The 25792-nt window shown below is 46.1% G+C and overlaps 1 protein-coding gene across 1 annotated transcript in view; it reads right to left on the bottom strand.

Moving 5' to 3' along the window:
- Positions 1–25792, bottom strand: part of MNAT1 (MNAT1 component of CDK activating kinase) — a 191244-nt gene that overhangs the window by 115230 nt on the left and 50222 nt on the right. Inside the window, exons 2-5 of the mRNA XM_064154531.1 lie at positions 22704–22856; positions 20158–20231; positions 6993–7096; positions 2558–2698 (exon numbers count right to left, since the gene is read on the bottom strand). Of these exons, the coding sequence (XP_064010601.1) occupies positions 2558–2698; positions 6993–7096; positions 20158–20231; positions 22704–22856 (472 nt within the window). The remainder of the gene's footprint in view (positions 1–2557; positions 2699–6992; positions 7097–20157; positions 20232–22703; positions 22857–25792) is intronic.

The raw sequence follows: 25792 nt of genomic DNA, 5'->3' as shown, positions 1-25792 counted from the left end.
ATATCTGTAGCCACCACACAGCAGCATGTGCTGCCAGCTGTCAGCAAAGTTAAATGAGGTTGGATTCTTTTAATCATAAGATTTAATATGCTGAGGGTGAAGGGAAAAGTGGGAAATGTTTTCTGGTTCGTTTTGCCCGCTCACGTTCCCTAAACATTTGCTGCATTTCTAATTCAATAACTAAAGGAAGCCAGTTTTTTGTACTGACTTCTCAAGAGTTCACACAATGACTGGTAACCAGATTACACAACTGTGGGAACCTCACACAGTGCCAACAAGTCATCATAGCTGTGATTGTTTGTCCTTTTGAATATGCACATGGCTCTTTTGTTAACTATTAACGCACATGAAAGATCCAGTCCTGCAAGCACTTACCCATACTAGCAATTGTCTGTATGGGTAAATAAATCATAGAATCAACCAGGTTGGGAAAGACCTCCAGGATCATCCAGTCCAACCTATCCCTCAGCCCTAGCTAGTCAACTAGACCATGGCACTGAGTGCCTCAGCCAGTCTTTTCTTGAACACCTCCAGGGATGGTGCCTCCACCACCTCCCTGGGCAGCCCATTCCAATGCCAATCACTCTCTCTGTGAAGAACTTCCTCCTAACATCCAGCCTATACTTTCCCTGGCATAACTTGAGACTGTGATGGTTTGGGTGTTACCTGCCCCCCACATTTAAGAAAATCACCCAGACTAGGCTCAGTCGATCTGGGAAGTGAATGAAGCTTTATATTTACAGCTTAGCACAATATACAGGCAGGTATTTACAATATAGACCTAAATAGACAAGTTAAAAAGTAATACAGAAACACAGCAGCCCTCCCAGAAAGCAGAGTCCCCAGGAGGGGCTCTCAACCACCCTTCCACCCTCTTCCCACTCCTCTACCTTCTGCCAGGCAACCAGCAACAGAACAAGGGGACAAAGACTGAAGTTGTGCCAGGGGAAGTATAGGCTGGATGTTAGGAGGAAGTTCTTCACAGAGACAGTGATTGGCATTGGAATGGGCTGCCCAGGGAAGTGGTGGAGTCACTGTCCCTGGATGTGTTCAAGAAAGGATTGGCTGAGGCACTTAGTGCCATGGTCTGGTTGACTGGCTGGGGCTGGGGGATAGGTTGGACTGGATGCTCTTGGAGGTCTCTTCCAACCTGATTAGTTCCATGATTCTAAGACCTTGCCTTATATTCAAGGTAGTTAGGAGGGTCGGCCAGGGGGGGTTAGGAAGCAGATGGATTAGTCACACAGATGGCAGGTTAAGTTAGACAGAGAAGTGCAGCCCAAAATCCAAAGAGCAACTCCCTTATCTGTATTTATATTCTTGTTTTTATCCATCTCAGCAAGCCTATGAGTGCAGCAGACATCACCACTGTTTCCTTTTCACAGCCTATCATCTAAGTCTTCTCACCAAAACATCCCAGCTGGGCTCAAACTAGCATACTTCCACTGCCTATACAAAGCTCAAATGAATCCAAGCTTCATTTGCTTTCAAAGGAGTAAGCAGTCTTTTTCTTTTGACAGTTCCTGATTATAAAGAGGCCACTTATTTGGGTGCTCTGATTCAAAAAGGTTTAATAACATTCAAATGACTAACAGATTACTTGTGCCCTGTTCTCCACCATCTCCCCCTTGCACAATTGCAAGCTCAATTGTGCAAGGGGGAGATGGTGGAGAACAGGGCACAAGTCCTGATGGTCCTGATGACCATTTTGCTTCATCACACCAGCAAATCCAGAGATGTGATTCTGCCACTGTGATCTGGTAAGACCTCACCTGAGTACTGTGCCAGTTCTGAAGCTGTCAACACAAGATGGACATGGACCTGACGGAACAGGTCCAGAAGGTAGCTGTGTAGATGATCAGGGAGCTGCAACACCTCTCCTACAAGGACAGGCTAAGGGAGTTGGGATGATTCAGCCTGGAGAAGGGAAGGTTCTGGGGAGACCTAATAAAGGCCTTCCAGTACCTGAAAGGGGCCTGCAAGAAGGCTGGAAAGGGACTGTTTACCAAAGCCTATCATGATAGGATGAGGAGCAACGGTTAGAAATTTGACAAGAGCAGATTTAGATTGGATGCTAGGAACAAGCTCCTTAGCACATGGGTGGTGGAACACTGAAACAAGTTGCCCAGGTTGATATCTGAGGCCCCATCTCTGCAGATACTCAAGATAAGGCTCTGCAAGGCTCTGAGCAACCTGATCTACTAGAGAAAAAAAGCCTTCTTCAAACACACCAAAAAGACTTCTGCATCTCTGTAGAATCTTATCCAGGACTAATTTTGTGTTGAAATAGCCAAAAATGCTTCCCTAGAATTGATTCCTAACCACCACAGGACATCACAGACAACGAGTCCAATTAAGTCTATGAATAACAAGCACTTTTCTCCCAGTGCTTAGCTTATCAAACCCAGAGTTGTTTGTAACACTGAAGTGAGAGAACAGTAACACAAAACACGCAAGGGAGGAAAACAAGAAGGGACAGATGAGTTCATTGTACACAGTCAACCACGGTAGAGATAATGTCAAGGTACTTGCCCTTTGCTCTGGTTTTGCTACTCACCAGATCATCCAGCAGTGCCTGCTTGTTCTTTCTTTTCAGCATCTGTTGCAGTTGTTCTTCTTTCTGTATGAGCAGTCGTCTCTGCTCATTTTCCTGTCGCTCTACCTCTAAAGCTTCCTCCAGCTCTTCCTGCTCTCGTGTCTGAAATGGAAATTACAAACTGACTCACAGCAATCTTCCTCCTTGGGTGGACAGAGCTTGCCCACAGTTCTACTTCCAAATACAGGACCTAGGAGAGACCAAGCAATAGGAAAACAGCCAAGTCCCGCCTCTAGAATTTTAGTCAGAACTTCAAGGTGATTGAGGATGATTCTACTTTCTCAGTAAAGATAGTTTTGATTTTCCTCACTGCTCTCTGCAGTTGGCAGGAACCACCTAAACCTTGGCTCCTTAAATGCTAAGAGGATGACAAAGACTTTTCCTTACACATCTACCTTCTAATGAACCCCACTTTGTACCCACACATCCTAATTCTCAAGTGATGTAGGTTGGGGGGGATCATAAATATAAACCCCTAATACTGCTCCTGAGCACCTTCCCCAGCATCTGCATCTTCTATGGAAAGTACACCATGCACTTACCAGTGGTGTAGAACTAAAATAAGAAATTGCAAATCTGTAACTATTAAAAGAGAAGCTTAGAAGCTGAAACACATTTAAGCATGACCTGTGAAAAGGTTGCATTCCCAAAAAACAAGGAATTTTCCCTGTAACCTAGATGCAGCTGTGTGATACAATGAAAAGAGATTCACAGAATCATAGAGTTAACCAGGTTGCAAGAGACCTCCAAGATCATCCAGGCCAACCTAGCACCCAGCCCAAGCCAGTCAACCAGACCATGGCACTAAGTGCCTCAGCCAGGCTTTGCTTCAACACCTCCAGGCACAGCAACATCACCACCTCCCAGGGCAGCCCATTCCAATGCCAATCACTCTCTCTGACAACAACTTCCTCCTAACATCCAGCCTAGACCTCTCCCACCACAACTCCAGACTGTGTCTCCTTGTTCTGTTGCTGCTTGCCTGGCAGAAGAGAGACCAACCCCACCTGGCTACAGCCTCCCTGCAGGGAGTTGTAGACAGTTGTAGCAATGAGGTCACCCCTGAGCCTCCTCTTCTCCAGCCTAAACACCCCCAGCTCCCTCAGCCTCTCCTCACAGGGCTCTGTTCCAGGACCCTCACCAGCTTCCTTGCCCTTCTCTGGACACCTTCCAGCACCTCAACATCTCTCTTGAATTGAGGGGCCCAGAACTGGACACAGCACTCAAGATGTTGCCTGAGCAGTGCTGAGTACAAGAGAAGAAAAACCTCCCTTGTCCTGCTGGCCACACTGTTCCTGATGCAGGCCAGGATGCCATTGGCTCTCTTGGCCACCTGGGCACACTGCTGGCTCATCTTCAGCCTACTATCTACCAGTACCCCCCAGTTCCTCTCTTCCTAGCTGCTCTCCAGCCACTCTGTCCCCATATTACTAGGGATTCATTTTTGTTTCAGGATTTAGTTTTTGAGCTGCAAACTATTAAGCAATCTGAATTTAACAATCACAGAGAGAAGGAAAATAAACAGGGCTGAGAGACTGGGGAAAATAAAAGGAATAAACATTTTTATAGAGAAGACAATCAAAAGAGCATCAGTTTCATTCTAAGTCTGAATAAGATAAAAGAAAAATACAGAAAACACTTTCCAAAACTTCCCCATCAAAAATGTTACAGCAAAGAGAGATTGAGTAAAAATGCAGAGATAATTAAAATGTTATAAAAGCTAAATGAATGATGTATTGATGGATGCAGTGTCAGCAAACATCCCTGTAGCCAAGAGCTTAGTAAAATTAGTTCTGATCAAAAAGTTGCAGCATAAAGCCAACTATCTGATACAGGCTGGGATATGCTGAAAAACATCCCATTACCAGGCAAATCAAGCCAGGGGGTCCCAATGGGTCCCAGTGAAGCCTCGTTACTCCTCAGCATGCAAGAGCTGACAGATCCTCATTGCTGCCTACAACTACCTGAAGGGAAGTTGTAGCCAGGAGGAGTTTGGTCTCTTCTGCCAGGCAAGCAGCAACAGAACAAGGGGACACAGTCTCAAGTTGTGCCAGGGAAGGTCTAGGCTGGATGTCAGGAGGAAGTTGTTGTCAAAGAGAGTGATTGGCATTGGAATGGGCTGCCCAGGGAGGTGGTGGAGTCGCTGTGCCTGGAGGTGTTGTAGCAAAGCCTGGCTGAGGCACTTAGTGCCATGGTCTAGTTGGCTGTACAGGGCCGAGTGGTAGGTTGTGGAGTCTCCTTCTCTGGGGACTTTCAAGGCCTGTCTGGATGTGTTCCTCTCTGATTTGTGCTGGATTGCGTGGTCCTGCATTGGTAGGAGGGTTGGACTCAATCTCCTTGGGTCCCTTCCAACCCCTAATATCCTGTGAGCCTGTGATCTACATATAATCTGTAAAGATTTTCCTCCTGTCTAATCTACCATCTTTCATGGTTTCATGAGCTGCAAAGTAGAAGACCTTGGGATACTATTGGTGGAGTCACCATCCCTGAAGGTGTTCAAGAAAGGCCTGTCTGAGGCGCTGAGTGCTATGGTCTAGTTGACTGGATAGGGCTGGGTGCTAGGTTGTACTGGATGATCCTGGAGGTCTCTTCCAACCTGGTTGATTCTATGATCTCATCAGCTGCCACTGAGCCAACAGAAGCTGTTTTCTTTTCATAACTAGCAGTGACCCTCCTGAAGATCACCAACCAGCAACCACCTGAAACTGGATCTCCCTTGCATTTACTGAAAGGAAACAAACAAACAGGAAAATCCCCAATATGCTAATTGAGGTTATTTCTGAGAATTAAGGGATCTAATTAGTTCAATGAACAGAACTGAAGATTTCAGGGTCCTTAAGACACTCCAGGCTCCCTCTACATAATTGTCGAAGGACTGCATGGAATTTGCATTGAAACAGAAGAGAAGTTGTAGGGAAGTGCTGAAAGATTAGTCTGAAGAGCCAGAAAAATTATAGTCAAGAATTAAGTAAATTGATGTACAAAAGTAAACCACACCACACTACAGGAAAAGGGAAGAGCTTTTGAATTGAGAGAGTGATTTGCCACTGGAATGGGCTGCCCAAGGAGGTGGAGGAGTTGCTTTCCCTGGTGGTGTTGAAGAAAAGCCTGGATGAGGCACTTAGTGCCCTAGTCTAGTTGATTGGATTGGGCTGAGTGATAGGTTGGACTGGATGATCTCGGAAGTCTCTTCCAACCTGGTTGATTCTATGATTCATTAGTGTCCTACTTGGTGTGATCACACAGCCAGTGCACAGGCTGCCTGTGAGTCACACTGATCAGCCAAAGGCAGGCTGCAGGCACAGCACATCATCCTCATGGTGACCCTAGAGGTTGCACTCACATTGTAAAATAAGACACGTAGCCAAAGATTTGGCAGGTCTCTTCGAGTTCTGAAGCATAGGATATTGGACAGTGTCAGAGACAGGATAACAGATCAGAGATGGACCCCCCAGGGAAATTTCCTTGCCTTTAAAAGGAAGAGGTTCAAACAAACATTTTTCAGATTCCAATCTCCTGTGAAATCCTAGAGCTAAAGAAATCACTGGGAGTTTTGCCACAGACTTCAGGGGAGTGAGGATTTCACCCCTACTGGTTTGAAAGCAAGTCCTTAGCGCAACCGGCATACAACCACAAAATCTTGTTCTGTCACACTCTGGGCAGACATTTTCCTTCAAGGACCCTTAACAGCTTGTATTTTTATACTGAAAAAAAATATTTAACAGATTAAACTTTTCTTACAGAAAGAAAAGGCTTGCAAGTTTATTTTTCAAGACCTAAATTGTATCTGAGACATGTTTTAATGAACCAATCTTCAAAGAACCACGTGTTTTGCACACAGATGGTGTATACAATACTTCTGATGTTATTGTTATCAGCTCTTGAACAAAGCTTTCAATGTTTGTTTCAATGTCTTTCATTTTAAATTTTGCATAAACCAGACTGGTGCTTTCCCTCACTTTTACAGCTCTCTCTTGGGAGCTTCATAATGTCTGTGTCTGGATTCCTTTTTTTCCTTCGGATGAGAAAGGAATGATTGTCCTGGTAAAGGAATGAACTGGATCTCTCCTGGATATTGTCCAACAACACTGCCAGCACACACGAGGTGGTGATGTATTAGATGCAGGCTTTACTAGTGCCTGTCCTTCTTTTCAAGCCTGTCCCAAAATAAACCATAGCTCCATTCTGACTATCAATTTAATCTCTTTACACAGCACTAAAGATCATTATCGCAGACCATGAGTGCGTTATGGTTTTTGAACACACAGTGAAGTCTACATTGTACCTTCTGCTTTGGCTTGGCTTTAAGACATTATAGAAAGTACTTCACTTGAAGAATCCTTTAATTCCTTAACCAATGAATAAAAATTGTAGGGGAGACAAGAAGTTAACTAACCAGTTTTAACTTGTTTTTCTGAATGACTTCTTTATTGTCTTTCTGGTACAGCTCCATTTTCCTTTTGGTGTTCTCCAAATCCACATTGTTGGTCAAGTTAAATACTGCATAAATATTAGAAAAACAGAAAGCAAAAGTGTTAGGTCTGACAAAGAAATACTTCCAGCACAAGACAGAAACTTCACAGTAATATAATGTATTTAAATATGCCCCCAGATTGCCAAAGAAATACTTTTAGCACAAGATAGAAACTTCATAGTAACATCATGGATTTAAATATGCCCCTAGATTGCCAAAGAAATACTTCTAGCACAAGATAGAAACTTCATAGTAACATCATGGATGTAAATATGCCCCATGACTGCCAAAGAAATACTTCTAGCACAAGATAGAAACTTCATAGTAACATAATGTGTTTAAATGTGCCCCATGACTGCCAAAGAAATACTTCTAGCACAAGACAGAAACTTCATAGTAACATAATGTGTTTAAATATGCCCCATGACTGCCAAAGAAATACTTCTAGCACAACACAGAAACTTCACAGTAACATAATGTGTTTAAATATGCCCCATGACTGTCAAAGAAATACTTCTAGCACAAGACAGAAACTTCATAGTAACAGAATGTATTTAAATATGCCCCAAGAGTGCCACAGAAATACTTCCAGCACAAGATAGAAGCATCACAGTAATATCATGTCTTTAAATATGCCCAATAAAACAAGACAAAGTTCAAGAGACACCAGTAGGTTTATACATTCATATGAGATCACAAAATCAGTCAGGTTTGGAAAGGGACCACAAGGATTATCTAGTTCCAAACCCCTGCCATGGGCAAGGACACCCTACCCTAGAGCAGGCTGGCCACAGCCTCAGCCAGCCTGGCCTCAAACACCTCCAGCCATGGGGCCTCAACCACCTCCCTGGGCAACCCAGTCCAGCCTCTCACCACTCTCATGCTCAACAACTTCCTCCTCACAGCCACTCTGAATCTCCCCACCTCCAGCTTTGCTCCATTCCCCCCAGTCCTGTAACTCCCTGAGAGCCTAAGAAGTCCCTCCCCAGCTTCTTTGGAAGCCCCCTTCAGATCCTGGAAGGCCACAAGAAGGTCACCTGGGAGCCTCCTCTTCTGCAGACTGCACAGCCACAACTCTGTCAGTCTGTCCTCACAGCAGAGCTGCTCCAGCCCTCTGAGCATCCTTGCAGCCCTATGAAAGTTTGAGTCTTGCATCCTTTTTTGTGATACTGACAATGATACACACAAGTATTCATACTATTATTTTTAAGACACTGAGCCTCAGCCAGGCTTTGCTTGAACACCTCCAGGGATGGTGACTCCACCACCTCCCTGGGCAGCCCATTCCAATGCCAATCACTCTCTCTGACAACAACTTCCTCCTAACATCCAGCCTATATTATATTTCTCTAGCAGTTTATATTCCTTACATTGTTATATTTAGTTTAAACTATATGAAATACAATGTCATTTTTCCTGACTTCCCCCAAAAGACCCTGTTGTAGAGAGGTGACTCTTCCAGGGGAGGAATCTGCCCTAACCCAGGACAAGAAAGCACAGAGAAACAAAACCAGGAACAGCCTAGACTGGTAAACCAGTTGAAAGTAGCAAAGGAAAGTGCAAAAAAAACAAACCAAAAAAAAACACAAACCAAACCAAAACAACAACCAAAAAAAAAAAAAAATCAAAGCAGGGAGTAAATGGGGGCAGGGAAGAGAAAACAGAGAAGGTGCAAAATGTGAGAGTTGTGGGTTACAGCTGAGTTCTAAACTGCTATATGGCAGCTCGCTACTGCCAAAAAGTGGCAGCTCTGCCCTTGCAGTCCTCTCCTCAGGCACAGGCTCTGACTCCAGGACTCCCTGCAGTGTCAACAGAAACCTTCCAGTAACTTGAACTGACTTTAAAAAAAAAAGGGGGAATGAGGTGAGGAAAGTGCAAGAGACAGGAAATCATAGAATCAAGCAGATTGGAAGAGACCTCCAACATCATCCAGTCCAACCTAGCACCCAGCCCTAGCCAGTCAACCAGACCATGGCACTAAGTGCCTCAGCCAGGCTTGGCTTCAACACCTCCAGGGACAGTGACTCCACCACCTCCCTGGGCAGCCCATTCCAATGCCAATCACTCTCTCTGACAACAACTTCCTCCTAACATCCAGCCTAGACCTCCCCTGCCACAGCTTGAGACTGTGTCCCCTTGTTCTGTTGCTGCTTGCCTGGCAGAAGAGACCAACCCCACCTGGCTACAATGTCCCTTCAGGTAGTTGTAGACAGCAATGAGGATATGAAGAGAAATCCTCCTTCCAGGAGTACTGAGCCACCACACCATCAAAAGAATTCAGTCCTTCAGCAAACCACAGCAAAAAAGGCTAGGCAAGACACAGCTGAAGCTATTCCCAGCCTTAAACAAAACAAAACATAGCATTTAATGCTTTTTAACCTTTTCCAAATAACAAGCAACATCAAGAGGATGTAGGTTGGTTTTGTGGCTTAAGGATTTCACTGGGATCCAGTACCTTCCAACATTTCTATTATTCCTGGTGCTTTCCTGTACCAGAGGTCTCCCACCTGTTGGAACACAAACCCTATGAGGAGAGGCTGAGGGAGCTGGAGGTGTGCAGCCTGGAGAAGAGGAGGCCCAGGGGTGATCTTAATGCTGTCTACAACTACCTGAAGGGACATTGTTGCCGAGGGGGGGGGGGGGGGGGGGGTGGCCTCTTCTCCCAGGCAACCAGCAATAGAACAAGGGGACACAGTCTCAAGTTGTGCCGGGGTAGGTCTAGGCTGGATGTTAGGAGGAAGTTCTTCACAGAGAGAGTGACTGGCATTGGAATGGGCTGCCCAGGGAGGTGGTGGAGTCACTGTCCCTGGAGGTGTTGAAGCAAAGCCTGGCTGAGGCACTTAGTGCTATGGTCTAGTTGACTGGATAGGGCTGGAGGATAGGTTGGCCTGGATGATATTGGAGGTCTCTTCCAACCTGGTTGATTCTATGAACCATGAGGAAGGGAATAAAGCTTCCATTCTCCTGTCTGCTGTGTCTCCTTTAGCTGCATGCAGCACCTGGCTCTGCAGTTCTTGATCTCACTTCAGGTGGAAATTCTGGACACTGCTGTTGATTTTTGGAAGAAAGTTTCCCATTTTAAACCTTGAATTTTTTTTCTTTTCCTCTCCAAAGGACATCACATTTTCCAATTTCATATTGCAACACATGCACTTTCTGGTCACAGGAGCATTTCCTTACTAAAACACATTATTTCAGTCTGTATTTTTAGTATTTCAATGGCAATTTGACCTCCAACTTCCCTGCCTACAGCTCCCTGCTGACAAGCAGCTTAATATTTGAGCATTACAGCAGAGAAGAATTGTCATGTGAAAATGCTGGCGTACAATAAGGCCAGGGGCTCTGCAATGACAGCAGCTGCATGGGAATGTCAGCACTTCCTACAACTTAAATCCACACACCAGCTCTCTAAACTCTTCAATGACGACAAGAGAAAGAAATAGCAACATGAGACATGCTGAGCTAGCAGGATGTCCAGATGCCACCTTCAGGTGCAAGAGGAGGAGTGAGATGCCAAAGGCCTTTCAGCTCCTGAACATCTTGGCTATTTCTCTAAAAATAATCCAGCAATAAGCTGATGATCTAAGGTTTGCAACTACTGCTGCTGGAATTGTGCAGAGGTTTTTCCTTTCTTCCTTTCTCAGCTTTAATGGTTCAACAAGTCACAGCCTAGGTTGGTAAAACAAAGAAGTTATAACCTCACACTGAGAAAATAAAGCAAATTTTAGACACAAGCAGATGCCTGTCTGTATTTAGAACTGCTTACAAAAGCAGGTTTGTTTTGCCACTTGACACTCATTAGTATTTCCATATAAAACAGGCTGGATGGGTGGGCAGAGGCCAATGGGGTGAGACTAAACAAGGCCAAGTGCAGGGCTCTACACTGTGGCCACAACAACCTCAAGCAGTGCTATAAACCAGGGACAGAGTGGCTGAGAACAGCCAGGAAGAAAGGGACCTGGGGGTACTGGTAGGTAGTAGGCTGAAGATGAGGCAGCAGTATGCCCAGGTGGCCAGGAGAGCCAATGGCATCCTGACCTGCATCAGAAACAGTGTGGCCAGCAGGACAAGGGAGGTTATTCTGCCCCTGTACTCAGCACTGCTCAGGCCACACCTTGAGTGCTGTGTCCAGTTCTGGGCTCCTCAATTCAAGAGAGATGTTGAGGTGCTGGAAGGTGTCCAGAGAAGGGCAAAGAAGCTGGTGAAGGGCCTGGAGCACAGCCCTGTGAGGAGAGGCTGAGGGAGCTGGGGGTGTGCAGCTTGCAGAAGAGGAGGCTCAGGGGTGACCTAATGGCTGTCTACAACTACCTGAAGGGAGGCTGTAGCCAGGTGGGGGTTGGTCTCTTCTGCCAGGCAAGCAGCAACAGAACAATGGGACACAGTCTCAAGTTGTGGCAGGGTAGGTCTAGGCTGGATGTTAGGAGGAAGTTGTTGGTAGAGAGAGTGATTGGCATTGGAATGGGCTGCCCTAATGGAGTCACTGTCCCTGGAGGTGTTGAAGCAAAGCCTGGCTGAGGCACTTAGTGCCATGGTCTAAGTTGATTGGCTAGGGCTGGGTGCTAGGTTGGTCTGGATGATGTTGGAGGTCTCTTCCAACCTGGTTGATTCTATGATTCTCTAAGTTTCTGTACCAGTGTTTATGAAATCTTCAATACACACCTGCATAGCACCCATAAAGGCCTGCTGCTCTGCTCACAGTAGGATGAAAGACGGTTCATTTCCCCTTCTCTTTTCCTGCTGTATCAAGGACCATTACAGGTAAAACCCTCTCAATGGTAAGACCTGCTGTTGAATCTGCTTTATCACTCTTGCTCTCCTCTGGTAGGAGGAGACAGCAATCAGATTTCCAATTCCAGCACCCACAAAGACCAGAGCAGATTTCTCCCACTGAATTCCTAGGCATTAAAGAGGAACATTATTTTGGTCCAAGGTATATCCTCAACACTAAGCTATCCACACCTCAAGACTCAAAACACTTGAAAAGCAAAGTGTTGTGGGCAATGATGTTTTGTGTTTGTATTGTCATCAGTGTGAACAGATGACCTCTAATAAGAATGAAAACACCTTTCCTCCTGCAGTAAACCACCCTAGCTGCAAAACAACCTCTGCTCTTTGACAGAGTGTGGTTATCGGTCACCAATCGCACAGCCAAAACATTGTCCAACCTGTCTGCCAAACACCTTTTAATCAATATTCAGAGAATAGCAAATTATTGCCATTGTATCCTTGCAATTACAGCTGTCAAGTCCATTTTGTAAGGGGGACTAGGCTACAAAACATAATTAAGAGATTATTTCTTTCCCTCTTTTCTTGTTCCCTCCACATGTCACTTAGCATTTAAAAAATCAACAAGTATCACAGGGTCACAGGATGATCAACTCCAATTCTCCTGCCAGAGCAGGACCACACAATCTAGCACAGATCACAGAGGAACTCATCCAGACAGGCCTTGAAAGTCTCCAGAGAAGACGACTCATGATCTCTCTGGGGAGCCTGTGCCAGTGCTCTGTGACCCTTACAGTAAAGAAGTTCCCCCTTGTGTTGAGGCAGAACCTCCTGTGCTGCAACTTACATCCATTGCTCCTTGTCCTATCCCAGGGAGCAGTGAGCAGAGCCTGTCTACCCACGCCTGACCAGCCCTCAGATGTTTATAATCCACCCTCAGTCTTCTCTTCCCCAGACTAAACAGCCCCAGGACCCTCAGCCTCTCCTCATAAGGCAGCCATCAGTCCTCTAATTATCCTTGTAGCCCTCTGCTGGACCCTCTCCAGCAGATCCCTGTCCCTCTTCAACTGGGGAGCCCAAAACTGAACACAGTATTCAAGATGAGGTCTCACCAGGGCAGAGTAGAGGGGAAGGAAAACCTCTCTTGATCTGCAGGACACATTCTTCTTAATACACCCCATGATCCCATTGACCTTTTTGGCCACAAGGGCACATTGCTTGTTATCCACCAGGTCTCCCAGGTCCCTCTCCATAGAGCTGCTCTCCAGCAGATCACCTCCCAGCCTGTACTGGTGCAGTTTATTATTCCTTCCCAGGTGCAGGACTCTGCACTTGTCCTTGTTGAACTTCATTTATTTCCTCTGTGCTCAAGTCTCCAGTATGTCCAGGTCTCACTGGATGGTTGCACAGCCTTTAGCTGTATCAGCCAAGCCTCACAGCTTGGTGTCCTCAGCAAACCTGCTGAGCAGTCTCTGTCTGTCTGTCCACTTATCAACATCATTGATGAAGATTGTAGAATCATAGAATCAACCAAGTTGGAAGAGATCTCCAACATCATCCAGTCCAACCTAGCACCCAGCCCTAGCCAGTCAACTAGACCATGGCACTAAGTGCCTCAGCCAGGCTTTGCTTCAACACCTCCAGCCACAGAGACTCCACCACCTCCCTGGGCAGCCCATTCCAATGCCAATCACTCTCTCTGACAACAACTTCTTCCTAACATCCAGCCTAGACATCCTCCAACACAACTTGAGACTGTGTCCCCTTGTTCTCTTGCTGGTTGCCTGGCAGAAGAGACCAACCCCACCTGGCCATAGCCTCCCTCCTGGTAGTTGTAGGTAGCAATGAGGTCAGCCCTGAGCCTCCTCTTCTGCAGGCTGCACACCCCCAGCTCCCTCAGTCTCTCCTCACAGGGCTCTGCTCCAGGCCCCTCACCAGCTTTGTTGCCCTTCTCTGGACACCTTCCAGCACCTCAACATCTCTCTTGAATTGAGGAGCCCAGAACTGGACACAGCACTCAAGGTGTGGCCTGAGCAGTGCTGAGTATAGGGAAAGAATAACCTCCCTTGTCCTGCTGGCCACACTGTTCCTGAGCCAGGCCAGGATGTCATTGGCTCTCCTGGCCACCTGGGCACACTGCTGGCTCATATTCAGCTACTATCTGCTAGTACCCCCAAGTCCTTTTCTTCAAGGTCTGTCTGGATGCCTTCCTCTGTGATCTGTGCTAGATTGTGTGGTCCTGCTCTGGTAGAGGGGTTGGATTGGATGATCTTCTCGGGTCCCTTCCAAGATATTGAACAGAACTAGACCTAGCAGTGATCCCTGGGGTTCTTCACTGATTACAGCTCTCTAGCTGGACCTAGCACCATTGATCATCACTCATTAAACTCTTATCTTGTAACCAGTTCCTAATCCACCTAACTCTCTGTTCTTCCATCCCACACTTCCTGAGCTTGCTACCAAATCAAAGAATGCCATTACTAATACCCAGCATCTCACCTCTCACAGAGCTAAGACTATGCAAGGTGTTTTTTTTTTTTTTCATATGGCCTGCTTTAAGCTTTGTCAGAGATTTCTTTTAAATATAATTCTTCCAAATACTCCCTTTTAAAAAGGAGCAGGGCAGATTTTAAATCCAGAAAGAGTTAGAAAAAACAAACTATGCTACACCTAACCTGAAAAAACATTGGTATAGATCTGAATATTGTTGGCAAAGCAGATGGCTAATCTGAAAAGGTTTCAAAAGAGAAGACAGACCTATTTTTGTCCATGTTGAAATATAGAATAAGCTGATATAAGAGGCCTGAAACCCTTCAGGGAAAGGAAACAGAAGCTGTTTTGTATGCAATAATTATTTATCTACTTATCCATCTCACATTGGTTGGTTTATAAAATTACTTGCCTTGAGACATCTGTTGAAGTGTAACAGGAAGGCTATTGTATTTTTTCTGAAACATTTCATTCTGTTTAGGTAAAAATCTCTACTTCTGAAACTCAGCCTTTACAGGGAAACATTCATTAGGTGATTCCACATCAAATGGAAGAAAAAATATTTCCCTAGTTATAAAAAAGAAAATGAAGACAAAAATGTTAATTATATAGCACAAGCATTTGTCCAGAGAAGCAGCAATATGAACAAATGTCACTTCAATGCAGGACATGGAAGTCCATCAAAACCTCCCTGCTTTAGGCTAAGACATGGAAAATCTTCTGAGCCTTCTCCCAGTTCCTTAAGAGGCAGAAATGTCAGTGTGTAAAAAATTCTGACTATTCAGACAGTGGGAACACTTCATTTCCAGCAAGAGATGATCATTCTGCTCACAGTGTAGTGTTTGATCTGCATTGTTGGTATGAGCCAGCTCAAAATTTAAACAGAGGCAATCCCAAGCACAAATCCAGGCTGGGCAGTGAGTGGCTGGAGAGAAGCCCTGAGGAGAGGGACTTGGAGGTTGTGGTGAATGAGAAGCTCAACAGGAGCCAGCAGTGTGCACCTGCAGCCCAGAAAGCCAACCAGAGCCTGGGCTGCATCAGGAGAAGTGTGGTCAGCAGGTTTTATTGGGTCAGTAATTTTCCAGAAAAATATCTTAGCATAGTAATAAACTAACAGAATCACCCAGCTCTATCAGTCTGTGCTGGCATTGTGCAGTACTGAAATCTTTGTGCAGATAAGGTGACCAAAACAGACCTTTGATAAAGCTATTCAGCTTCCAGTTGGGTTATTCATAGAATCAATCAGGTTGGAAGAGACCTCCAATGTCATCCAGGCCAACCTAGCACCCAGCCCCATCCAATCAACCAGACCATGGCACTAAGTACCTCAGCCAGGCTTTGCTTGAAGACCTCCAGGGACGGTGCCTCCAACACCTCCCTGGGCAGCCCATTCCAATGCCAATCACTCTCTCTGACAACAACTTCCTCCTAACATCCAGCCTAGACCTCCCCTGCCACAACTTGAGACTGTGTCCCCTTGTTCTATTGCTGCTTGCCTGGCAGAAGAGACCAACCCCACCTGGTTACAGCCTCCCTTCAGGTACTTGTAGACAGCAATGAGGTCAGCCCTGAACCTCCTCTTCTCCAGCCTAAACACCCCCAGATCCCTCAGCCTCTCCTCATAGGGTTTGTGTTCCAGGCCCTTCACCAGCAGCCGGTTCCAATGGCAAATCTCTCTCTCTGTGAAGAACTTCCTCCTACTATCAAGCCTATCCAAAGGGCACAAACACAGTAAGCTTCTTTCAAGCTGGATGTACTAATGTTTTGAAGAAGCAATAATTACAATTAACAACCATGTTGCGGTAACGCCTCGAGGCCTCACTCAGGTGTCAGGAGAATGGTGCCAGGCAGTGTGTAGTTGCATGCTGAGAGGCGTGCCCTGCTCTGCAAAACTTACACACTGGCTTTTGAAAAACTGATTACAGACATATTCTGGCAAAGAAAATCTTGTAGAAAGAGCAAGCAGCTGTACACAATGGCCAGAGATTGTAACCCATGGCAACACTCTCGAGTTTAACCTTGCCCTGCTCATCATATGGGCACAGAGCTGTGGCCTTTCAGGATCTGAAGGGGGCCTACAAAAAAGCTGGGGAGGGACTTTTTAGGCTATCAGGGAGTGACAGGATAGGGGGAATGGAGCAAAGCTGGAAGTGGGTAGGTTCAGACTGGATGCAAGGAGGAAATTGTTGAGCATGAGAGTGGTGAGAGCATCGAATGAGTTGCCCAGGGAGGAGGTTGAGGCCCCATGGCTGGAGGCGTTTAAGGCCAGGCTGGATGAGGCTGTGGGCAGCCTGATCTAAGCTAGGGTGTCCCTGCCCAAGGCACTGGTTGATCCTTGTGATCCCTTCCAACCCTGAATGATTCTATACTCCCAATGATCTTGTCCACACCTTTCCCACAGGCAGCCTTTAACCCTTTTGCTTTATTTTCCTTGCCAGCGTTAATGACAGCAAACTGTGTTTACAGAGTTCTCAAATTGTCCATCTGATGTTTCTTCTGGGGAAAAACTGCTTTAAAACGTGGTTTCTATTTAAAGCCTTGTATAATGCATTTTAGCCCAAAGCATTATTTAGTGGCTACATTCTCCACCACTTCAAAAAATGTGTTTTTTATAACAGAAATCTTAAGAGGTGACTACTCTAACGTTTGTTTGACCTTCCTCTCTCACACTTATGAGATCCCACCCAAGTCTTTTCTTTAAATAGAGAAAGCCTGTAGGTACAACAATTCTGATATGAAGTGGAGGAGGGGAAATGTGTTTCAGATGAGGGTATCGATGGAATAAGACAGTGCAGCTACTGCAAATGGTGGAGTTACCCCCAAACATTTGGAAAAGCTATCAGAAATGTGCCAGGGCCACATGAAACATACAGGGTGACTACATCTTCTCTGTCAAGCAGCTACTTCATTTAACCTCTCACAAACAACAAAACAAAACTCACTGGCAAAAAGAAATTACAGTAGAATCATAGAATCAACCAGGTTGGAAGAGACCTCCAACATTATCCAGTCCAACCTAGCACCCAGCCCTAGCCAGTCAACCAGACCATGGCACTAAGTGCCTCAGCCAGGCTTTGCTTCAACACCTCCAGCCACAGTGGCTCCACCACCTCCCTGGGCAGCCCATTCCAATGCCAATCACTCTCTCTGATAACAACTTCCTCCTAACATCCAGCCTAGACCTCTCCCACCACAACTTGAGACTGTGTCCCCTTCTTCTGTTCCTGGTTGCCTGGGAGAAGAGACCAATCCCACCTGGCTACAGCCTCCCTTCAGGTACTTGTAGGCAGCCATTAGGTCACCCCTGAGCCTTCTCTTCTCCAGCCTAAACACCCCCAGCTCCCTCAGCCCCTCCTCACAGGGCTCTGCTCCAGGCCCCTCACCAGCTTCCTTGCCCTTCTCTGGACATCTTCCAGCACCTCAACATCTCTCTTGAATTGAGGAGCCCAGAACTGGACACAGCACTCAAGGTGTGGCCTGAACAGTGTTGAGTACAGGGGCAGAATAACCTCCCTTGTCCTGCTGGTCATACTGTTCCTGATCCAGGCCAGGATGCCATTGGCTCTCCTGGCCACCTGGGCACACTGCTGCCTCATCTTCAGCTACTATGTACCCGCACTCCCAAGTCTCTTTCTGCCTGGCTGCTCTCCAGCCACTCTGTCCCTAGCCTGTAGTGCTTCTTGTGGTTGTTGTGGCCAAAGTGTAAGGCCCTGCAACTTGGCCTTGTTAAATCTCACCCCATTGGCCTCTGCCCACCCATCCAGTAAAGCTACACTTGAACCCCCTCACAGAAACACAACGTTTGGGATGGGCAAAGTGAGTTCTCTTGCTTCCTAGCTCTCCAGCCCGGCAGCTTGATCAACCACCAGCACCTGCTGCTGTATACCTTGTTTCTCCACCAGGTAAAACTTTGTGCTGCATGCCTATGCCTTTTCTTTCCCATCTTGCATTCCAGTTCTTTTCCATGCACAAACAAGGAGGGAATTCACAACACAATGACATTTTACACTCTCAGCAGTAAAATGTGAAGTCAACACCTGTTTCAGCTGTGCCACACTCAACATGCACAGCAAAAACACTGCACTCAACATGCACAGCAAAAACACTGGAAAATGCCACACTGTCGCTGTATGACCACCAGACAACTGTCAGGTGGAGAACTCTGCCCAGGAGTGCAAGCAGGAAGGGTCTAGCAAGATACATGCAATGAGCTTTGTCACCAAGGAAAGGAGAACAGGGCTTGAATTCTTACCTACGGTGGTGTTCTTGAATCTAGCCTGTCCTCCCCACTTCTGGTTCTGCCTGAAGTTAATAGGTCATAAATGCCCCCTTTGGTGGTGAAAATAAAGAGCCTTCTGACTGCTCTCCTGTCCTCTCATCATGCTACATGAAGAAACTAGGAGATAGTCTGAATTGCCAGTCTTCTCCATATTTTAGGTGTCCCTTCCAGGCAATCAACTCCAATTTCTAACAACTCTATCAGGGTTCTTCACTACATATTTGCAGAGCCAATTCACTGTTCACAAAGTTATGAAGAACAGACGTAATTATTGCTGCCTCTAAACCAAGTTACACCAGGGCAGGGTCTGGAACCATTTGAAATTTAACTACCTAATACCAAAGGCTGGGGAATCATAATGTTATGCACAAATTGGTGAGGTTAAGGCAATTTCAGGCAAAACTTCAACTCCCTTGTTGCAAATGCTGAAAACTTCTGCAACATCAGTAAGTGAGAAACCTGTATTTAATGCTACAGAAAGTCATTTTCCTTTCCATGAGCACACAGATTCTTCCAGGATCCTCTGGCAAAGATGCAACCATTTATCCTACTCACTCCTTCCTTCCTCCACACCATCCAAAATAATATACAAACAGAACTACACCCACATCATCTCCTCCAGATATTTGGGCTCATGAGTGTGCCTGGTATTTCCCAGCCACGCAATTTAGCTCTCCAGGCTCAGCCTTCTGATGCCAACAAAAACATGATACATTACTCATAGCAGTAAGTGTATTGGATATGTTTCTACAAAACACCACAGTACAAAGAGGAGCAAGAGCTCCTTTGAGAAACCAAAAGAGAGCAGCAGCTCCATGTTTTCCTTCAAATCACATTCACTGCCACTCTTGCGTGTTCTAGACCACCTCTTCTACCTCTGGGATGAAAAAAGTCTCAGAAGCTCCTAACACCCAAGAAACAAACCATTTAGAAGTCACTCCTTTGAACACATCTTGTTTTTCTAAGCAAAATCCATCATTACACCATAAATCACAAGGTACCCTAACTATGAAGAAAGTGAACTCTGTTCCAAACACAGTCCCTTCCCCAAAGGGCGAAGTTCTGCTTCAACTAATCCAAAGAGAAAGAAATCAATGCCTGTTCCTAAGCCTTATCCTTCTGCACAGCAACATAAAATGCTACCACAGTGGTATGTAAGGTCATAGGCTTCAAAGCAGCTTCAACTACTGTACTTGCAGAAAGAAAAATGATGAAAGACACCATATGGCTTCTGTCATGGTAGATAAAGCTAATGGAAGCATATAATGAAAATTTCACTTTCTCATCTCTTTGTTTAATCTTTTCCAGTGTAGCACTGACACTCCGCTGCAAGTTTCTTTTCCAGCTATGAAACACTACATCCTCTTTGAATGATGTTTTTTTCTCTCCTCTCTGGCAGCTAAAATGTTTTGCTTAACAATGTTCAGCAAATATGATTAAAAATGCACAAGGTAAAAAAAAAAACCCTTGGTAGCATCTGATACTATAAATCCTATTACAGAAAGTCAACTTAAAATATTCTCATAGGTAGCTGAAATAAAATCTTTAGTCTCATGAGCAGAACAACTCAAAAACACAAGCATTAATACTTACCAATTTCTTCTATTTCCTCCAGGAAATCATTATATTCACGTAGACTAGGGAAGTCATCCTCTCTTTTATTGTATCTTGGAGAGAAGAGAACCAAGTATTTTTATAAGACACAAAGATGCAATCTCAGTTCAGCCAAGCTCTTGTTGCAAGCATTGACCTATTTTTATTTAGCTATCTGCACTGTGGCTCCCACAGCTGACCAAGGAAAAGCATCTTTAAAAGGAAACAGTAATGTTCATTGCAAAGGAAGAGTCAGACTGGTATAAATTCAATGCTATGTCTGTCTGCTCTTTGCCCATGCCTTTTGCAAGGTTACAGGTAAAGAGGAGAACAAAAGCTAGATTAGACTCATTCCAAGACAGCTGTTCAGCATAAGAAAACTGTAATCAAAGGCAAAGACAACAGTAGCACAACTAAAACTTTTCCAGAAGTATCTGAAAAAGTAGTTTGGCTTTGTGCCAACCACAAAAAACCATGTCAGCAGCAAACCAAAAATCCCACACAATTATCTTAGGATCAACTGGTTTGGAAGAGACCTCCAACATCATCCAAGCCAACCTAGCACCCAGCCCTAGACAATCAACCAGACCATGGCACTAAGTGCCGCAGCCAGGCTTTGCTTCAACACCTCCAGGCACAGAGACTCCACCACCTCCCTGGGCAGCCCATTCCAATGCCAATCACTCTCTCTACCAACAACTTCCTCCTAACATCCAGTCTAGACCTCCCCCAGCACAACTTGAGACTGTGTCCCCTTGTTCTGTTGCTGCTTGCCTGGGAGAAGAGACCAACCCCACCTGGCTACAGCCTCCCTTCAGGGAGTTGTAGGCAGCAATAAGGTCACCCCTGAGCCTCCTCTTCTCCAGGCTGCACATCCCCAGCTCCCTCAGCCTCTCCTCACAGGGCTCTGCTCCAGGCCCCTCACCAGCTTTGTTGCCCTTCTCTGGACACCTTCCAGCACCTCAACATCTCTCTTGAATTGAGGAGCCCAGAACTGGACACAGCACTCAAGGTGTGGCCTGACCAATGCTGAGTACAGGGGCAGAATAACCTCCCTTGTCCTGCTGGCCACACTGCTCCTGATCCAGGCCAGGATGCCACTGGCTCTCCTGCCCACCTGGGCACACTGCTGGCTCATGTTCAGCTACTCTCTACCAGTACCCCCCAGTCCCTTTCTTCCTGGCTGCTCTCCAGCCACTCTGTCCCCAGCCTGTGGTGCTGCTTGGGATTGTTGTGGCCAAAGTGCAGAACCCTGCATATAGCTTTGTTCAGTCTCATCCCATTGGCCTCTGCCCACCTATCCAGCCTGGCAAGGTGCCTTTGCAGGGCTTATTTTGTATCAATAGACTACTCTGGAAATCATTTATTCAACTCTTGACAGATGGGAAAAGTAAAAAGATGAAGAGGCAACTGGCTAGAATGTGAACAGCCTCTGTAAGTCAAGACATGCAGGATTTCCTCCCAGGAAAATTCTGACTGCTGTGTAGACCAAGATGCAGGACATCCAGGAGTGTCAAAATCTAATCCCAAGAACTCAGCCCAAACTCCAATTTGGTGACGTTTTTGTCAGCCTGCTAAAAATTCATCTGGCAAATCCAAGTGGAACAAGCATTTTACAGCATCATCTGCTCTAACTACACTTCATTTCATCTTTAGTCAACTAAGCTGAATCCACTCCAGTTTGACTTTTAACTTCAGTAGGCTTTATAATTGGACATGACAATTCTTACTGTTTTCCACATCAGAATCCCAGTATTCAAAATCACAACTTCCCCACATCTCAGCAACACCACAATTCCATTACTGTTGTACATGACTCTCAGATAAAAGCTGTCAACCTTACAATTTACCTGCATGTTCCCTTTTCACTTTTGTTACATTACATCAGACCCTCTTCTACCAAAACATCAACCAGCCCACCTATTTTGCTTATGAAATGTCACTTCTTGGCCACATGGAGTGAGATACAATTTCAAACCTCATTTATCTCAGTCCCAAGAGCTCTCAAATCTGCATGACAGCCTAGTAACACAAGATTTCTACAGAAACTTCCCCACTAACAGTTGCTGTGTGAAGTAGAAAACAATGTGAACATAGTTTCTCTTTTGTCCATTTTCATTCTGAAGGGAACTAGCCTTCAGCTTTCAGAACAGATCTCCAGGGAAAAAAAGACAATCAAAGTCCTGTTTCTTGCTCACTCCCATGTTCACCCCCCTCAAAGGGAAAGCAGATGTAGTCCTCAATATCTAATCATCTCCATTTAAGAGGCAAGCCCTTGCCAAGGGAAGCCACAGAGAAACACCCAACAATTTTTAATGCTAAGCAGAACTCCCTCAAGGCAAAATGGAGAATTCAGCCTTTAGTTGTTGCATAAAATCAGATCCTCTGAAATCCCTCCACGTTAAATGCAGTCGAGTTTCAGGGGTTGTCACTTTACAGGAGATGAAATTATCTGCTCTGTAGTAACAGAGGAGTAAGTCCATTATTTTTAAATGGTGTTTCATAAAATGCATTCACCTTCTGCTCTTTTAACTGGTGACACTCACATTTTCAGCACTTTCTTCCGAATTTCCACCTCCTTGTCAACAGCAGGGTCCTCAAACAGCTGTATCCTGAAGTTACTCTTCCGCAGGGGGGTATCGCACTCGTGGCAATTCCCAGCCCCCCTCACAAACAGCAGCTCCACACAACTCTCACATCTGCAGGAGACAAAAGGGATATAAAGGCAGATGAACGATAACTAGTAACTGAAACACAGGATTGTCCCTCCTGTTTGCTGCTTTCACACACACTGTAAGCATAGAATGAATCTCCTCTTGATTTCACTACTTCTTCAGCACCCAAGAGTGACAAGGGGGCAGGGGCTCTCTGCCATGACTGAAAGGAAACAATCTCAGCAGCACAAATGCAGTTAATCTCCCAGCCCCAACAACTCAGCCTCTTTGCTGAGCCTCAAAGTTAATCTAAACACAATGATGGGGTTTGCATCAAGGGGAAGCTTGCTCACTGACAGCAAACTCACTTTGTCTGGACAAGATTGCAACATCCTTATTTACTCTGAGCATCAGCCTACGCAACAAGCCCCAGGCTTTTTCCTTTTGATGCCACTGACAGTTCAAGGTATTGGTCAGCACAAGCAGGGATATGAATTTTGCCCACAGCCTTCCCAGCATCTAACAATACCACTACCATACAGGAACTGCTGAACAAACCCGAGCTAAACTGCAGCCTGAGACAGACAAAAGAATCAAAATAACATTTTCATAGAATCATAGAATCAACCAGGTTGGAAGAGACCTCCAAGATCATCCAGGCCAACCTAGCACCCAGCTCTAGCCAGTCAACTAGACCATGGCACTAAGTGCCTCAGCCAGACTTTGCTTCAACACCTCCAGGGACAGTGACTCCACACCTCCCTGGGCAGCCCATTCCAATGCCAATCACTCTCTCTGACAACAACTTCCTCCTAACATCCAGCCTAGACCTCCTCTGCCACAACTTGAGACTGTGTCCCCTTGTTCTGTTGCTGGTTGCCTGGCAGAAGAGACCAAGCCCACCTGGCTACAGCCTCCTTTTTATAGACAGTTGTAGACAGCAATGAGGTCACCCCTGAGCCTCCTCTTCTCCAGCCTAAAAAACGCCCAGCTCCCTCAGCCCCTCCTCACAGGGCTGTGCTCCAGGCCCCTCACCAGCTTCGCTGCCCTCCTCTGGACACCTTCCGGGACCTCAACATCTCTCTTGAATTGAGGAGCCCAGAACTGGACACAGCACTCAAGGTGTGGCCTGACCAGTGCTGAGTACAGGGGCAGAATAACCTCCCTTGTCCTGCTGCCCACACTCTTCCTGAGCCAGACCAGGAAAGCCATTGGCTCTCTTGGCCACCAGGGCACTCTGCTGGCTCATGTTCAGCTACTCTCTACCAGTACCCCCAGGTCCCTCTCTGCCTGGCTGCTCTCCAGCCATTCTGTCCCCAGCCTGTAGCACTGCTTGGGGTTGTTGTGACCAAAGTGTAGAAGCCTGCACTTGGCCTTGTTCAATCTCATCCCATTTTTTCCCAAGATCTTTTCTGACCATGGTGTCAGTTGGCATTTAAGAAAGGAAGAACACACACCACAAGCCAATTATAAAAAAAAGTTCCTGTGTACCAATAATGTGCAAATTTCTAGCAGAGGACAACACCTGCTGCAGTCATTTCCTACTGTTGGGGAGGCAAAGGGCTACCTATTTATAGCTTTGCTCTATCAAAGCCAAAGCAGTTGTACACCAAGGGCTAAGCTGCACTGTACCTCCATGAACCCAGAACAAAGGCTGAACAAGCAAAGAGAAACAACACTGATATGGTTGAAAAGGACCTTAAACAAAACCTTCACTCTGCTGACCTTCCCCCTCAACTCAACTGGTTCCAGAGCTTAGGAGGCAGAGGTAGTTAGAGCCAACAAGTTTTACCCAGCTTTTGTTTCCACAATTAGAAACTGCAGAAGAAATGCAATTATATTTTACAGCTAAAAAAATGCACAAGCAGAACTACAGTTTCAAAATGCATTCTGCACAGCAGCTGCCAACATTAAAGAGTAAATCTTGAATTAACAGGGACAGTCTCCTGCTCCAGAACTCCTTTAGTAAGAAAATCAAAGCACATCCAGTCACTAGTGGTGTGCCCCAAGGACCACTGATGGACCCAGTCCTGTTCAATATATTTACTGATGATCTGGACGAGGGGATTGAGTCCAGCATCAGTATGTTTGCAGATGACACCAAGCTAGGAGCAGGTATTGATCTGCTGGAGGGTAGGTGAGCCCTGCAGAGGGACCCTGACAGGCTGGATGGGTGGGCAGAGGCCAATGGGATGAGACTGGACAAAGCTATGTACAGGGTTCTGCACTTTGGCCACAACAACCCCAAGCAGCACCACAGGCTGGGGACTGAGTGTCTGGAGAGCAGCCAGGCAGAAAGGGACCTGGGGGTACTGGTAGAGAGTAGCTGAACATGAGGCAGCAGAGTGCCCAGGTGGCCAAGAGAGACAATGGCATCCTGGCCTGGATCATGAACAGTGTGGCCAGCAGGACAAGGGAGGTTATTCTGTCCCTGTACTCAGCACTGGTCAGGCCACTCCTTGAGTGCTTTGTCCAGTTCTGGGCTCCTCAATTCAAGTGAGATGTTGAGGTGCTGGAATGTGTCCAGAGAAGGGCAATGAAGCTGGTGAGGGGTCTGGAGCACAGCCCTGTGACGAGAGGCTGAGGGAGCTGGGGGTGTTTAGGCTGGAGAAGAGGAGGCTCAGGGCAGACCTCATTGCTGTCTAAAAACTACCTGAAGGGAGGCTGTAGCCAGGTGGGGTTGGTCTCTTCTGCCAGGCAAGCAGCAACAAAACAAGGGGACACAGTCTCAAGTTGTGCCAGGGGAAGGATAGGCTGGATGTTAGGAGGAAGTTGTTGTCAGAGAGAGTGATTGGCATTGGAATGGGCTGCCCAGGGAGGTGGTGGAGTCACCGTCCCTGGAGGTGTTGAAGCAAAGCCTGGCTGAGGCACTTAGTGCCATGGTCTGGTTGATTGGCTAGAGCTGGGTGCTAGGTTGGACTGGATGATGTTGGAGGTCTCTTCCAACCTGGTTGATTGTATGATTTAAATATAATTTATGT

Source organism: Pogoniulus pusillus, chromosome 1 (assembly GCF_015220805.1).
Source record: "Pogoniulus pusillus isolate bPogPus1 chromosome 1, bPogPus1.pri, whole genome shotgun sequence".
Classification (NCBI taxonomy): Eukaryota; Metazoa; Chordata; class Aves; order Piciformes; family Lybiidae; genus Pogoniulus; species Pogoniulus pusillus.
This window is presented reverse-complemented; position numbering and strand designations above follow the sequence as displayed.